General features: G+C 35.4%; 1 protein-coding gene across 10 annotated transcripts; it reads right to left on the bottom strand.

Annotated features, from left to right (window-relative positions):
- Positions 1 to 1,268: 1,268 nt before the first annotated feature.
- csf3r (colony stimulating factor 3 receptor) lies at positions 1,269 to 13,155 on the bottom strand. 10 transcript variants are annotated; one of them, XM_058393959.1, is made up of 17 exons: positions 13,005 to 13,154; positions 11,087 to 11,169; positions 10,722 to 10,904; positions 9,864 to 10,154; positions 8,504 to 8,642; positions 8,252 to 8,418; positions 7,946 to 8,106; positions 7,528 to 7,669; positions 5,980 to 6,059; positions 5,520 to 5,730; positions 5,213 to 5,401; positions 5,009 to 5,107; positions 4,589 to 4,735; positions 4,362 to 4,502; positions 4,175 to 4,268; positions 4,002 to 4,083; positions 1,270 to 3,760 (listed from the first exon to the last, which is right to left on the bottom strand). In XM_058393959.1, the coding sequence occupies exons 3-17, from the start codon at positions 10,828 to 10,830 to the stop codon at positions 3,281 to 3,283; spliced, it is 2,532 nt and encodes an 843-aa protein (XP_058249942.1). In that variant the 5' UTR covers positions 10,831 to 10,904; positions 11,087 to 11,169; positions 13,005 to 13,154; the 3' UTR covers positions 1,270 to 3,280. The 10 variants fall into 10 exon arrangements, with proteins under 10 accessions (XP_058249926.1, XP_058249902.1, XP_058249909.1 ...); XM_058393969.1 differs by having other exon boundaries at positions 8,510 to 8,642; XM_058393943.1 differs by having other exon boundaries at positions 1,269 to 3,760; positions 5,009 to 5,401; positions 10,722 to 10,797; positions 11,083 to 11,169; positions 13,005 to 13,155.
- Between the last annotated feature and the right edge of the window lie 4,880 nt (positions 13,156 to 18,035).

Below are 18,035 nucleotides of genomic sequence, written 5' to 3'. Positions count from 1 at the left end.
CTGTTTTGCTCATGATATACACCGTTCATAACATTATGCATAACATTATGACTAATATTGTGTTGGTCCCCTTTTTGTTGCCAAAACAGCCCTGACCCATCATGCACTGTGTATTCTGACACCTTTCTATCAGAACCAGCATTAACTTCTTCAACAATTTGAGCAACAGTAGCTCGTCTGTTGGATCGGATCACACGGGCCAGCCTTCGCTCCCCACTTGTATCAATGAGCCTTGGCCGCCCATGACCCTGTCACCAGTTCACCACTGTGACTTCCCTGGACCACTTTTGATAGATACTGACCACTGCAGACCCGGAACACCCCACAAGAGCTGCAGTTTTGGAGATGCTCTGATCCAGTCGTCTAGCCATCACTCGCTCAAATCCTTACACCTGCCCATTTTTCCTGCTTCTAACACATCAACTTTGAGGACAAAATGTTCACTTGCTGCCTAATATATCCCACCCACTAACAGGTGCCATGATGAGGAGATAATCAGTGTCATTCACTTCAACTGTCAGTGCTCATAATATTCTGCCCGATTGGTGTATGTTCCATCTATTTGTGCATTTAGAATGTTGAGATAAACAGAAAAATGTTGGTGAAGTTGTAGATGTGCTACTGGCCTGCAAACCTGATTTTATAGATTTATTTATGTGTTTTTTTGTGATCTTAAAATATTGTATCTCCGAAGTGAAGTGAAAAAAGGGTTATAACTTCTGACATGTTTACTAATGCACCAGTAAAAGCATCATGCAGTGCTTACTTCAAGTGCTAATGGGGCATTTTTAGCCCTAATTGAAAAAAAAAAAAAAAACCTCATCCACTTTATGTTCTTCAATGAAATGACATCAAGAGCAAAAGGTACTGCATTCATTTAACCTGAACAGAACCACTCAGATAACTTTATTGCATGGTGCATGAATTGGTTGTTCATTGCATATCTGTTTCAACAGACCATTTTATTGATTGACTACAACAACAAGGAATTTTGGTTAATTTTCAGCTCCCTGTGTATGAGAAAGATTGATTTGCATTTCATAACTGACTCTTTATGACAGGTGTGAAATGCAGTTATTGATTTTACTGTGAATGTCCTTCACAGTAAAAAATGCCCTCAGAACAAATATGTATAGGAAAATCCACCCAAAATGATGTCCTTTATTCTTGATGTCCAGAAGTGGATGAGTGAGATGAGAACTGGTACACATGTAGGCATTATGAGTGAGGGTAGGCAGTCAAGGGACAGATACACTTGAAAATGAGACAATTTGTGGTTTATATTTTTCATTTATTGAGTACGAAAAATATTGATAAGTGCACAAATATGGACAAATCCATCGGCTTTCAAGTTGGTTCCCAAGTACAAAGCAATCTCTCTCTACTCAACTGAGATTTATTTATCTAGCTTTTGTACTACATAAGTATCACAAGGTAGTTTAAAATCAGTAAATCAACAGATAAACAACATAAGCAGAATGTAAAAGAAAATTAAAAATGCAAAAATGGAAATAAAAAAAGAAATTAATAGAGGAATAAAATTTGAATAAAGCACTTTTTTTTCTTGTGCTTTACATTCAGCAGGGTTGTCCAAAGTTTTTTTTTTGGGGGGGTGGGGGGTACAGAATAGACCTATGTAGGGGCATACAGAGTGTGCGTTAACACAGTCTGCTGCCACCATCAGTTGAAAGGACAAAATACCCTGCACATATCATAAATCAGTTGTTTGCAGGTCCCCTTTGGACTTTGGACACCCCCTGACTCACAGCATCTGAATCTCAGTTATGGATGTTTGCCCACCATTTTTACTCTAATTGTCAAAAAACAGATTTGCACCCTGAGAAATTTATAAACAAGAAGAATTATGATAGACTTAAATGTTATTTTGGTAACCCATGTAAGCTGATAGACAGTTTCAGTCTGCATTAATTATTAGAAAATGAATATCATGTATAAAAACAAAAACAAAAACAAACAAACAATTACTCCAGTAACGTTAACATTTATCTGGCTTAATAGAAAAAAAACAGTAATTATATATTATTAGCATGGTATGTCCCTCTGTAGACTGAAATCATAAGAGGCCCTGATACAGAGTGTTGATGAGCACCAAATGTTACTTCATACATTCAGAAATACTGAAACACTAAGATACTGATAACAATCATTCATGTAGACTACATTTTCAAACCTAGGTAACATAATATTGGTCTGCTGTAGTTTGGCAGAGGTAGCTTTGACGGTAAAATAATACTGTTTGAGTTCCTAGTTCTTCCAAACCTCCACTGCCATCTTTAGCAAGGCCCTTAAACCCCAGCTGCTCAGTTTGTATCATGTCTTAATTGCAATTTGCTTTGGAGAATGAACATCAGCAAAAGGAGTAAATGTACTGAGTCAAACACAACACTTAGGCCTAGAAGGACAAGCAGATAAATATTTTCAGTGCCATTAAGCACTTCAAAGTAAGTGCTTTTAGTTAGGACAGATAAGATCACATTTATCACCCACTGTAATGCATTCTGTGAATAGATATTTCTGTCAAAGTATGATTTTTCAAGGTCAAGTATTAATATGTACTATTTTACATCCTATCATATTGTATCCTGCACATGTTACCACACTATGTCTCAATCCATTTGGCACCAGTGACTGTCAAGATTGACTAAGTTGGATATTTTAGTGGAGATTTAGAATGTAAAGTGTGACAAAATTTTGCTGCACAAGAATATGGGAGCACGGAGTAACCACAAACCCAATCAAGTATAACCTCAAAGTCATAAAATGCCTGAATTAAATTATGCTTCCATTTCACAGCATGTCACAGTGGGCAGACTAATGTATGCTTCACCCAGACTTAATTTGGTTTATTAAATCATTAGATCACATTTTATAGATCAGTGCATGGACAGATTGAATAATTGGCCAACCACATACATCTTGTATAAATGTGACAATGCTGTCATAATGCTGTGACAGTTATAGTCTTTTGCTACAATCTGGGTTTCTGACCCAATCTTGCTGAACACTTTACTCACATACACAACAGTAACAATTATTACCTTGTGAATAATATAGTGTGCATTGATAGTTTTCCTTTAAAATCCTACTAGTTGCCTCGTATTATTAGCTGCTAAAGAATAGGGTCACAAGGTCACAGACTTTGGCAAGATAATACAAAAACCTTGCAAAAATAATGCCATTGTATTCCACTGAGAAATAATTTAACCATTGTTTCATAACTGCAGCAGTTTATGGCTTTGTATGAATGCACACATTGAATTTATGTCTTATTGTCAATTTCCAAAGACCTCAGCATAGGGAAATCACCCCAAAGTGAAGCCTTTTTTTCTCCATGACTATTCTTGTGAAATGTTGAAAAGTGGCCTACATCAGGAGGATCTGTCTGGCTTGTCATTTTCTCATATGGACGAGGACTAGAAGGTTCCTCTTCCCCCAGTAGGGGTTGTGTGGACTCTGAGCGCAAGTAGACTGGTGGAGGGACAGGCTGGCGTCGATATGGCCCAGCAAAGACAACTGTAGCATAAGGCACAGCCTCGCTCTGCTGCTCTGAGTCAAAGGTTTCAGAATCGTGGGATGAATCATCATGTCCTGCATCAACACTTTTGCTGTTATATGGCCAATTGCCACTCTTGATGTTCTCGTCTCCTTTTGTTGACTCTTTCTCAGGCAGACTAAGAAGACTTACGTGGGAGAGATACATCAGCACAGGATCCTTGAGCTCTTTAAAGGGTGGCATGCACTTTGGAGGAAAAAAGTGTGACAAGTCATTATCTATATTTTAGATACATTGAACATCATTGGTGTATTTAACTGTATGGTTAATATGGACTAAAACTGTGGTGTTGTAGGACAATAATCAACACATTAATTCCCAGTCTCATTCATTTTTAATTTGAATTCATGTGGTGTGATAAAATGTTTTGAGAAATATGATTTAAGTAGTTTTGTCATGTTTTTTTTAAAAAATAAACTGGACATACTTCCAGAGAATCAGCTGTCGTCCACTTTTTAATATTGCTGTTGGCGGGGTCTGGAATCACTGGCCACAAATACTTCTTCATCCTTTAAATAATAAACAGTGGGGTACTGTAAAGTATTTCTCCCAATTATGTAACAAATGAAGCAATACACAATACTTTTTGTGGAGACTCACCACTTTTGTTTGCTGAAACAGGCAAATGTCGCAAAGAAGAAAAGTACCAATCCAACACATGCTGGAATGACAATCAGAACTATCTCAAAGGCATCTAAAAACAAAACAAAAGCAAAACAGTACTTTATGAGCAGTCTTTTTTATTATCTTGTTATAAATAATCCTCCACAAAATGTTCCATCCATACCAATAGACACAGTTTTCACTGTGATAGTGGATCCAGTCACACTGCCACCATTTGTGCTTGTCACGAGGAAGATTTCGTAGATGGTGAAAGGATAGAGATCTTTAAGCATCATGTGTCTTGTTGTGCTATCAGCATCTATAACTACATGAGAAAGACAAATGAGAATTAGTAAAAGCAGAATTTTTATTAAGCAAAAAGCAACTGTATAGCAATTTTATATAGCAAACCTCTTGAATTGTTTTTCTCATCCCTGTAGAAAATCCTGTAGCCAGTAATGATTCCATTCCTCTGCTCCAATGGGATTTCATCCCAGGAAAGTTCAACCAAAGAAGGTGTGATCTTTCCAATCTCCAATTTTGGACACATGGAGGGGGCTGTGATAATAAAGAACAAGCATTATAAAAGCAGCTGATTGTTTGTATTATTATTATTATTATTATTATTATTATTATTATTATTATTATTATTATTATTATTCGTAGAAGTAGTAGTAGTAGGAGGAGGAGGAGGAGGAGTATCAAACAGGTTCCTGTTTGGCATGAACTCTTGGAAAGACCACTAGAGGGAAGTATTGTATCATAAACAATGTGTTATATTTTTCTCATAATGTTTCTGCCATCAATCGCAATTTTCAGTTGAAAATTTACCTTTTTCTTTTGTGTATATCATGGTGCTGTTGGGATGACCAATAACGCCTCCATACTTGGGATACACTGACATTTCGTAAGGCATGTAAGGCTCAAGACCTAAAATGGATACAAAGATACAATTAATTTGAGCATTTATAGTAAGCAAACATTCACTGAGATCTTGAGAAAATGGCAAGGTGATGGGTTGATTTTTCAATGTACCTGATATTACAAAGCTGGTCTGATTTTTGCCCACAATTTCAAAAGAGACAAGGTTTAAATTTGTCCCAGATAGTGGTTTCCACTCCAGCACATATTCACTAATGGCTGAGGTATCTGGGCTTTTCCATCTGGCCAACAAAGACTCTTCAGATTGTGGAAGTATTTCCAAGAAAGGGACACGATAACTTCCTGGAAATCATACAGAATTGACATAACTGATATACTTAGTTCTGCTTGGTTCTACAAAATGGCCAATATCATCATAATATGCTTGACAAATAGCACTTTGTCTAAATGCTGTCGCTACCTCTTCGTCTGTACACTGGCACTTCAGTAGGGTTGGATTTCCCTACTTCATTCATAGCTGTCAGGCAGACCTTCTTGACCTTTGCATGGATCTGGAAGGAGCAGGATTGCTGATCTGTGACACACACAGTTTCTTTCTTCTTTGTAAATTCTCCCATTAGTGATACAGTATAAGACACATTCATACTGTTGGCACGGAACTGCAAAGATGGCTGAAAGAGCAAAGTGTGACATGAACATCAGGCTGATAATTGGCATTAAATAGTTTAGCTAAACCAGTTTGTTTATACAGTTTAGTAATAACACAGTTGATATCACCACTGATACAGGAGACAATCTCACTGTAGCTGCTAAAAACCTATAAGCAACTGATACCCAAAAATCGATGAGTACAGAGAGATCTCGTCTCTATTAGCCAATCTCTCACAGCTTGTGAGGTGTTGTATTTGTTGAGTTCTCACCTTCCAGAACAGCTGTGCTGTCTGATTCCTTATTTCTGGCCTCGGTAGCTTCAGCCATGTGACTAGTCGGCCGGTGGGAGCTGAAAAGAGACCACTCAATTCAGCACATCAAGGCTTTTAGTTGCACTGGTGATTAAGTAAAGCTTTTAGAGACACTGTAGCATAGGCTGTTCTCGTTGCCTCATATACTGCACTCTAAATAATTTACAGTTAGAAAGATGTGTGAATTTGATAAGCACAAAGAGGGAGATTTATGAATATATAAGTCACGGGCAATCTCTGGATAGATGATATGACTAGCTGTTAAAACAGAACCTTGATCTGAACTCATGCTTTAAAAAAACATGTCATTTGCTTCTTTTTAGTATTTTCACTGCAACTCTTAAATGCTAAAATATATCAGGTCCAAATTCGCCTCTTTGAAATTCAGGTCTTAAAAATTCCGATTAAAAAATCATGAGGTAGAAAATTAAGCTTGTAAAACAGAATTGCATCCAAAATTATATGTTGTATTTACAGCACTAGTCTGCAAAAGACATGTTTCTGCCTTGATTAAGATCAAAATCTATAAATAGCTAACTACATTCATTAAAAATTGTCTGAAAAATATATTCATAAGGATAATTCCAAGGATGTGCAAACTAGCTAAAGTTAAATAATACATTTTTATATTATAAATGAACTTTTTAAAATGATAAATGACCTCATATAAATTAAACACAAAATTTCCTATTTTCTTATTTACTTTCATATGATCAATGTGATTTTATTGATATTGATCCTTGGCATGTTTAAGTTGCTTGCTTTGTGATAGAAGGTAGGGACAGATTTCACAACCAGTGAATTTACAGGATTTTATTTCAAGTCATTAATTTCCATTAGTTCATTTTTTATAAAAATAAAAAATGTTTTCTTGAGAAAGCTATGTACTTCACATATCCTTTGCACTATTCTTTGATTACAGAAACATGTTAGATGGAGGCTCACTAGATACTTTCCGCGAATGTCAACAATTTTCAACAAAGTGCTGAATTTGAGTGTTGAAAATATTCTACTTGTTATTGCTCCTATTTCAATTTTCAGTTTCAATTTTCCATCTGACAGTATATGTGAATCTAATATTAGCATTGAACATTATCAGTGACAGATTATTTTATTTTATTTTTTTGCACTTTCAAGCATCATGAATTTTGGTCCAGGTTCTGGTAAAACTGAATGAACATCATATTCATTGATCTGTAGTAGATTGATCTGTCATGGTCTTTATATCAGCTGGTGCTAGGTAAACACATCATACCTAGAAAATATTAATAGTTCTAAATGAAATGATGAATAAACTAAACAGAGTGTTCCTAGGCTAGAGAATGTAAATTACACCTATCTGCCATGGGAACTTTGTACATTCTGGATCCAGACTAAAATTTCTTAAGGCCTACACAGCTGATATAACTGCCAGACCCTAGTTGGAAAATATGTCATTTACAGTATTTTATAAACAATTTAAGCTATAATAGTGATAATTTTATGAGTTGTAAGAATTGTAACTACCTTTCATGGGTGTAGTCCCATTTGCAGCATTGCTCCACTCGCTCCATGGGCTGCTGTTATATCTTACCCTCATCTGTATTTCATATCTCATGCCATGAAGCAGATTACACACCTTAACATTTTTTTCAGGTTTACGATTAAGCTGTTGGAAAGAATGACATGAACATGTCAGGCAAAAATGCTGAAAATATATATTTTTATGATTAAAAGCTTAATTTCCCAGTTTTTTAGATATAGGTTTCTAGAGTTTTTTCATATGGGTTTCTACCTAACATCCATGTTTGTGATTTTTGTTCATGACACTGCAGGATACTAGTCCAGAGGGATAAAAAGTCTTGTGTGTATTCAGTGCGAGGGTATATAAAAATAGCCAGAACAGTGTAGAAAAGTTTGTAGAGTTAGTACAAAGATACATAACCTGTTGTTTGTTATAAATCTTGCTATTCACTGGTTTCATTTTGATCTCTATATTTAAGAGCTTTTGTATCCACTTCTGAGTACGTGAGAGACTCCAATTGAACTCAAGGCATCCAAATGTTTGTGTTCCAACCCCTTCAATCATTGGCGCATCCAACTTAACTATAAATGAAACACATGACATATATTGTTTGTGAATATGTTTACAAACATAAAACAGATCTATTGCACATAGAATCCCCTCATAAACCCCTGTTTAAACCTGATCTCTGTGCCTTTGCGTAGTGTACAGTATTCCATTTCTAACCTGTTGTCATAGGATCCAGCACTAGGAGGTTAGATCTGGCCTGGCCAATGGCATTCATTGCTACCACATAAACTTGCATCTCTTGAAACAAAGCAAAGCATTCACGTGGAACCTTGAAGAAATTCTCCCCAGGTAGTGGAAGATGCATTTTTAATGGACTTGTATCTCTAAACAAAACAAACATAGGTCAGTACTACAGTAAGATCTCAGTCAAATTTATGGCTTTGTTAGCAATAAGAATTAGGTACTTACAGATACCTGATTTGTGTGTACAGGGTGTAGTTTGTTGGAGTGTCTGAGGTTTTTATACCAGTGTCCCACATACACAAAAGAGTAGCACCTTCTTTAAGATTTAATTGGCAAGTCAGGTTCTGTGGGTTTGGTGGAGGATCTTTAAAAATAAACAGGATTGTAAACAGAAGTGAGAGACAGCTTCATAAATTATACCATTAAGTACAACAGTGCATAATAATAAGAATCTAAAGCTTCTCTGCCTTAAATTCTCTTAGCATATTCTTATTAGGTTACAAACACTGCAGAACAGTAATATGTCTTTCCAAAAATATTAATATTTGTGAAATGTGTAACATAAATAAAGGAATATTTTAAATTAATATTGTATCAACATTATGTTGATACATTATGTCATATGTTTAACTCTGTTCTGGTCAAATGAGTAAGTATGGGAGAGCTGGCACAACTGGAACATGAAACAACTCTAACATGCCTGTTGCCATATAGCATATAGGAAAAAAAGAAACCAGAAATATTTTTCTAATATTATTGTTCCTGTACATGTTCAAAAAATGGAATCTGTGCAGCCGTGTAAAATAATGTCTACACTAAATGTGTAAAAAACAAACAAACAAATAAATAAAAGGTGAGAAAACAGGGGGGTGACCTGAGGTACAATTGTAACACGTTATAATTGTGTAGTATCTCATTTCAAGGATGTCTCAGAGTGCAGTGGAAGGTTTGAGCACTGAGACCCAGTAATAATGAAATGCAATCTATACAGTGAACAAAAATATGAATTCTTTTTTCTTAAAAGTTATCTTTTTGTTATTTAATAGAATTGTATCAAAACCATTGTAAAGGTATGACCTACCATGCCATAGTCCATGTTTACTATGATAAAAAAAAAGACAAAAACATGTCTTTATAAGCCCTGCATTGTTAGATTAGAGTGTGTAATTCTGTGTGGGCTTGTCCACTTGTGTGTAATTGACATTCAGCAGTCTACTGTAATTCTGTAATATTTTTCAAGCTATCACATAGAGCAAGTGAGTAAGTGTAGGATGGTTTATTGATTTTGTCCTGATGTACATGTAAGTTTACAGTGTTTTCTAAGTGGTGTTAACTGACCGACGCAATGGTAAAGTTGTAACACTGCCTTCCTTTTGGTTTCAGTGAAGTTGTATAGTCTTCGCTGATTATATTACAAAACTAGCACAATCGATGCGTGATGCTATGAAGGAAGTCATCACTTAATAATTTAGATCAAAGTAAAAATGTTAACAGTGTACCACCTCTCCCCGATATAATGTATAAATCTATAATATATAATTTATAATCTATAATATATAATAAGGCACAGAGTAAAAGTCCTTACATGCTGCTCTGATCAGCACGCCGCCTACCACGTTGCAGATATTATGGTCACAGATAAAACATTCCAACACAGCTTGCTTGTCAGTGAAGTTGGATATGTGGATTTCATTTACATTCTTCTGACTGGCATTACCACTGGGGATAAAGTGAGCATTTTTCTTCCACTTAATGATAAAATCCTGTTTTTTCTCAAGTTGACACTCTTTAATGTAACAGGAAGCGGTGACTGCTGAGCCAAAAGGAACCAGAGTCGATGAACTGTTTACCACAGCACATGGTGACACTCTGATGTCTTTAGGGAAAAACATATATGAAAGATACATATGAAACTTTCCTCCAAATACATAGACAGTATTAGCTTTAATACTTTGAAACATCCATACTAAATGTATACACAGTTATTAAAGTAGATTTCATTCTATAACAATAGAGTTAGCTTCTGTTCCCACCCCAAATCTTGTGAAACAACTGCATATGCAATCAATCTTCTCGACAACTGGGCTATTTCAAAATACATGGTGAAATATGTCACAGCATTGCTTCTAAAAGTATCTTTTATTGTACCAGCTGGATTATTGACAAATGTATTAATCATTATGGTTAACACACAGGGAGCAAAATAAACATCAAATGCACAATTTCCTTTCACTCTAAAAAAAAAACCCAGAGATGTTTCAATCATGATCTAAAATGTTTTAAAAATATCTAAAATCTGTGAGTGGCTGTAATGATTTGAAATACAGACTACACAATCAAATGTTCTTAGTCTAACAGAGAAAAATAGTGTCTTTCAAACAAAGCCCATGGTCCACTAGCCTCAAATGTATGAAAAAGAAATAAAAATGCACAGTTTTCTTACTTTTTGTGAACGAATACAGAATAGTCCAGAGCACAGCATGTACTATGGTCTGACGCAGCGCCATGATGGAAAGAATCTGTAAGACAGGCAAAATGAATTGCTCTGTCATATACTATATTCTCTACATTACCTTCATTGCTTCACTTCTAAGATTTAAATCCTCCATAAAACTGACCCACCTGTCTGAAAAGTGAAGCATTATCACATTAAAAAAGAAAAGCTGCCACTTCAAGGAAATTATTTTTCCTTTTGCTTAATGGAAACGCAATATTTAATGGAACATAGCTACTGAAATACAGAAGTTATTATCTGATTACTAAGTAAAACAAAACCTGATAAATGAATAAAAAAATGCACGTACACACCATTGGCAGGGTTTCTCAGGACAGGAAGAAAATGTGTAAGTAGGATTCCTTTTTTACCATTTCTGATAGACAGGATGATCTTTCTAAAATTATAAAGAGAAAGACCACACAAAATTAGACTAACTAGCTGAACATTCCTCTTTTTTCTCTTCTGGGTGTTTCTTCTTCTATATGGGCTGTTTTGTGGTGTTACCGTTAACTCTATCCTGAGTCACAGGGGCCAACTGGAGCAGGAAATGTCAGCTTGTTGTGCAACATGCCCCGACCCTCTCTTACATACTGCTGTTTTTACTCCCTGTCAGTCCTTTAACCATACAACCCATGAATCTGAATGATATATCTATAAGTGGAATAGTGGATGTGCTTGACTCCATTAGGTGGAGTATTGAATAATGGTAATGAAGTCAACCACACATGAAAGCAAGTTCAAATAGGGATTTTCTTTTTATTTTTTAACCCCTGGCAAGGTACAACTGGGGCACTCCAACTCACATAACCCCTGTGGTAGGCAGAGAATGCTTTCTCCTCTGGTTGTGTTTGTATGCATGTGTGAATGTTAGGAAGATGTGACTTATTGAAGTTACACTCAATTCTTTTCTTATCACTGGCTCCCATAAAGCCCTTCACTTCTCAACACTCGCCTTACAGAGAATTCACCAATTGCAGGGGCTAATTGCCTCTGGCTCCTAAATGTGCTTTTCAGCCGTCCAAGGAGAAAGCAGTTATTATATTTGTAGTAATTTTATTTTATTTTTTTTATGACTGCCTGGCATCTTGCTCCAGCACAATGATTTAATGTGCTTGTGAACACAAATGAGACTGCCAATTTCTCATTTTCCATTAAAAACCTTAGTGTTGCTTATGTTTTTTTTCCCTCTCTCAATTTGCCTCCACACATTTATTAATAAAATGAATACGGCAAAAACATAACAAATGACTTACATATAGCTGTAGTGTTTTAGCATCTCTCTTGCCACAAATTGCTTTGTTTGTTTCCATGAAATGTGTTCAAGGAAATAACAAGTAATACAGTCAGAAAATAGAAGTTGTTTTGCACTGGCTAGTGATTTTGAGTAGTATGTTTTAGGTGTTTTACTTTTTGTTCCCTTCTCCAGCACAGTGGAAGTTATCTGTTATCTGTTACTCCTCTCCCTGACCCAAATATCTTAGAACACTGTGTACTTGACTACAAAATAATCTTACTGGAAACACTATCCCTTTATCACACCTTTTTCTTTTCTTTTCTTTTCTTTTCTTTTCTTTTGACAAAAAGCAGACATCAAATATTTTTGCAATCTATGTGTCATTGTGCAATAACTGAAGAAGAAGAAGAAGAAGAAGAAGAAGAAAAAGAAGAACTGTGTCTCAAAAACTAAATCTCTTTCACATCCTCTTTGCAGAGTTTTTTTAAGCATATTCTTATACTCTTATATACATAGATTTTAGACAAAGATTAAAAATGTACTGTCTAGCTTGTATATATATATATATATATATATATATATATATATATATATATATAGTATTATATGTTAAGAAACATTTTGATAAATCAGTACCAGTGAATATGAGCATTATGTAGTTTACATGCATTAACAATATAGTTATGTTATGTAATAAAAAAGAGGTTATCAAATCACACATGAAAATATAAAGACACAGGCAGTAAAAGTAAGACAGAAGAGGCACAGAGTAGAAAGTAGTCTATGTTCTGATCTTAATGCATTGTAACACTTCATATGTTGTGTGTTTAAAAACAAACTACATGTATTAATGTCTAGAACTATCTGACATACATAATATACCATCATTTGATTTAAGCTGGAAGATGTGAAAAGATCTCAAAGGTTTTTTCTTTTAGAAAAGTGGTTTTATATGAAGACAGATAGAGAAATGTAATCAGAAAAATAACACTCACCACATAAAGCAGCAGCTTTTATAGTCTCTAAGAGCATACAGATGATATCAGACTAATTTGATTGCACTTTGTAACCTCCGTTTGTATCAAGCTAGTATAGCTCAATGCTTGTACATTTATCAACTGAGATCACATGATTTCAAAAAAAAAAAAAAAGGAGAACCAATCCTCACACTGAAATGGCATCATAGAGATTGAAAACAGTTCATAATAACAGGCTGATAATGAGAGACAGAAGGTATCTGTCTATAAACGAAAGGATTCTTTTCATTCCACTTTTATTCCAGACATTGTGACCAATTTGGAAACTGTTGTTTGTTTGGTCCAACTAATTTTAGGGTTGGGTTTCAGACTTAATGATTATGTTGTTATTAATTATATTGTTGCACAGCACTGTGTAACTATCTCTATGTTTTTATTTAAGGCTCATCAGAGAGAAATTCCTGAAATTCATTGTAGAGTAATAAAGAAGACCAAACATTCATAGCAATCAAATCAATGTTACATATCACTCTTTGCCTTGACTTTTAAAGAAAAATACATTTTAGATGTTTAATGGTCTAATGAGATCAGAGTTTGTTTGTATGTTAATGAATTGGAAAAAGGGAATTTGATATTTTTTATCCAGTAAAGACATTGAATCATTTATTGCAAGAAATTTTGAACTTAAACTTATAGGAAATATAGTATAGTACAGTATATATGCTCTGCAGCCACTTTATTAGGAACACTTATACACTTACAAATTCATGCAATTATTCAAACAGCCAAGCAAGTGGCAGTAGCTCAGTGCATAAAATTATGCAGATGCAGGTCAAGGGTTTCGGTTCATGTTCATCAAATGTAAGAATGAGCAAAATGTGATTTCAGTGATTGGCTGTTGGTGCCAAACGGGTTGGTTTGAATATTTCAGAAGCTACTGATCTCCTAGGATTCTCGAAAGGTTATGCAGAACGGTGTGGAAAAAAATAAAAACATTCTGTGAGCAGCAGTTCTGTACATGGAAATGTTGTGTTGATGAGAAAGGTCAGAGGAGTATGGCCAGACTGCTTCAAGCTAGCAGGAAGTCTACAGTAACTAATCTGTACAGCCATGCTTAAGAGAAAATCATCTTAGAATGCACAACATGTGGAACTGTGAGGCAGATGGGCTACAATGCCAGAAAACCACAAGCAGGTTCCAATCTTTTCAGCCAGGAAGAGGAATCTGAGGGTATATTGGGAACAGGCTTACTAAAACTGGACAGTTGAAGATTGGAAAAACATTGACTGGTAAAATATAGTTTAATATTTTATATATCAGAGAGCTAGGGTAAATTTGATCAGGTTGGTAAAGTCTACTCTGAACACATCATACATAAATATCTTCCTGAAATTGCTGACAAGGTTGTAGACACTTTTATAGGGACCATGGCAATGTATAAGAGCCTTATATTATAAACTTTTGTGTCAATTCAGACTATGTTTTTAAGATAGGTTTTAAATCCAAAGATTTAGTCTCCTGTCACCATTTTAGTATTAAACTGTGTTTATGCTTTAAACTGTTTGGTAGTAAAAATCCATCTTCATCAGCTTTTAAGTGAACGTGTGCTTGCATTTATTGGAATTCATGATTCCATCAATCTGCATATGAGCCCCTGCACCATTAAACACAGAATATCTTCAAAGCATCAGCTCAACACCACCATATTTTCTATTGGGATATTTTATTGCATGCAGTTCCCATTTGTTACCAAACTATAACAAATTATCTAACTTGCTCTCATCTGCCCACAGCATATGGTTCCAATCATATGTCCAATGAGGCTTGGCAACTTTCTTTGGTGCAACCCCTAAAAACAGCTTATCTGCTATTGAGGTTTTTTTTTCATATTCAAACTATTAATGTGATATCCCCAAGAATCAAATAGTCAGTGCAATTCTGAAACTGTTACCTTGCTTGATTTATTGCTTTATTCAACATCCTCCTCAGTGTGTGTGGATTAAATGTGCCTGCATCAATTCTGGGAGATTTTCTTTAAATTTGGCCTTGATTATATTTTATAGCAATTTTAAATGATCTATATGTTTTGCAATATTATAGTAGCTAGTCCAGCTATGAGCTTGTGTGTTGGATAGGAAACTGGAATACCCAGAGGAAACCCACATAGACACATGGAGAACATGGGAAACTTCGCACATACAGTAAAACCAGGACCTTGCAGCTGGGTTTTAGCAATGCTGCATCACCATACCTCTTAGAACATGTTTTTTGATTTGTTTGCGTGAAAGAAACTCTCTGTTTGTGTAATTGTTTTATACTATAAGGGTGCTAAAGTTGATTCCATATAATGTATTCTATATGTAATGTCCTCATATTTTGTCTTCATTATTTATGTAGTTAGCTGATTTTGTTATCATAAAAAAAGACATATTTGTTTATTATATCTTGCATTCTCACCAGTGCACCACCAGTGCCCAGGAGTCCAATGCTCATCATTTTCATTATCTGCAACACCAGTTCACTTAAGCATTACAACATGATCTCAGAAGCTTTTAAGGCTCCATTCCCGGTTATCCCCATTATAAGAACTGTACTTTTGAAAGAAGAAACTGGCAAAGCTATGCAACAAAAACAGGAAATGTTGCAAGCATTAGGATCAGACTGTGGTAAAGGAGACATGATGAACACACATCTTGGGTGTGTGAAAATGAATAATGCTCTTTAAAATGTGTAAAATGCTCCTTGATCCTCCAGGCTATGCCATACCAGTTGTTAAATTAGGCTTATTAGCTCATTAAATTATGAAATGAGTCTCTGACTAGGTGTCTAATTTTGTATTCCCAGATTCAGCAATTTATTCACTTTATTTTCTGCCTGACATTCTGAAACACAACAGCTAATTGGAAAACTGCATAAAAAAGTATAAAAGGACTACATTGTAGTGGTGAGAGGGAAAAGAAAAGGAGACTGCATGCTAATACAAGTGCATTATCTGATTAGGGTAAAGCTGACACATTTTCCTTCATCTTTGTGCTAATCAGCAATAATGAATGGAATATACTGCAGAGGACATTACATGCTTTGTGAGCTTGGAGCCTGCAGCTAATCCAGCAACTCGAGCATATTCAGCCTTGTATAAAAACGAACTTTTTTCTTCTTGACATGATTCAGAGTTGTCAGCACATTCAAATCAAACAATTTGTAACCCTTCATATAAATTTTTGCTGCATTTTGTTTGTGATTTTTCCCTCTTTCAATAGTACAGACTCTTGAGACCCAATAAACCAACTTCACCCACTTTGTTAATCTTCCATCACCAAGTGTTGAGGTTCAATAGACTTGAGCTGACAACCTGTTATCGATCTTCATTCTTTAGATCTATCCCTATCCAGAATAAAACATACCCTTAGGTCTAGTTTCACTTAGAGAAATTACCAATAGAGCTACATGAAAGCCCATAAAGTGCTGGATCTGCAAGCAAGAGCTATATTAGGCAATAGGACAATGGCACTGTACACTTTACATCTGTCTTAAGGGCACTGGAGCAAGATGACTTGCAAGGACCCACAGTCCTGCTCCTTACAAGCATCCAATGCACTCCTATCTAGTAGCTGTCACAGGCAGGCTGCAAAATGGAATTGACTATTGATTTCCTTCTTACCACAGGTCAGTAGCACGAGCAAAGAGGTTAGCAGAAGGCAATATAAATTATATATCTCCTGCCTTTATACCCTTTTTACTAAGAGACATCACTGTGGGAGGGAGGAATTGAGAAGGTTGTTGGTTAGGGAACAGGGCAGAGTGCAATATAGAGAAAACTACAGCTCAGAACTTGACTGGATAGAAGGACAATATGAGAGGTAAGAAATCTACTGCTATAATGGTGAGTGTTGTCACTTATGGAACAATACTTTTTATTCTGGCAATTTCTCTAAATGGCTAAACAATGACTGTTGGGTTTAACTGACACAAAAAACAAGGGAATTTATATTTTGCTGCCATTTGTTAACTAGTTAATGGACCAAAATGGACCAATATGGACCTCAGTGAAGCACTGAAATAAATACCTCAGGTCTGTTTGCTGTTGGAAAGATTTTATTTATCATTTTGTTTAACAAGTGAAAATCAAGAAAAGAGTTTAGTAATGGAAAATATAACAAAGTAGTAATGGAAAGAATAGGCAAAGTTAGCTTTTCCCATATTATTTTCATGAACTGCATCTCATTCTTGATTGTTGGAACTACATCCATCCAACCATCTTTTGTAACTGCTTAATTCTAGTCAGAGTTGTGATGGCCTATACTGGTAGCACAGTGTACAGAGTAAGAAAATTTATCCCAAATTAGATTTCACAAGGCACCATGAACTCACATTTACTGCTATGGGCAATTTAACAAACCAAATCAACCTGCATGCATGCTTTTGGACAGTGGGAGGAAACTTGAGAACCCAGAGAAGACCCAAGTAAACGTGGGGATAAAATTTAAAAACACTTTATAGACAGAAATCTGAGCTTGGGGTCAAACGCAACCCTGGAACGTTGAGGTGGCAAAGCTACCCACTATGACACCATGCTGCTGTTGTTAGAATGCTTATGGGCTAATTTTTTCGAGTATATTATTTTACTTATCTGAAAAGGGATTAAATTATAATGGATCATTTTATTATCTAGAGATGATTCACATGTCCTTATGATATTAACAAATAAAAAAATACATTTGTTTAATTTTTATTATAACAAAATTATAATAATAATAAAAAAAAAACCCAATAAGCAGAGACTTCATTTTCTAACACAACCAGTGCCTATACAGATGCCCCACTTTCACTTTCACAAAGCATTTAGTCTGTTGGCACTAATGTTTACAATGATAAATGTCTAAAGTCCTTACAAGATGAGAAGATTTGGCTATGTCCTCACTTTCCTATTAAATGTACCTGGAAACCCACTTGCCTCACACTGAATATCTCAGGTATGCTTCCTCACTGCATTCAGCTTGCTAATATATTCTGTCTTTTCCCTTTTATAGCGCTCTTCTACATAACTAT

Source organism: Hemibagrus wyckioides, linkage group LG01 (genome assembly GCF_019097595.1).
Source record: "Hemibagrus wyckioides isolate EC202008001 linkage group LG01, SWU_Hwy_1.0, whole genome shotgun sequence".
Taxonomy (NCBI): Eukaryota; Metazoa; Chordata; class Actinopteri; order Siluriformes; family Bagridae; genus Hemibagrus; species Hemibagrus wyckioides.
Note: the sequence above shows the minus strand (reverse complement) of the source record. Positions and strands in the feature narration are given on the sequence as shown.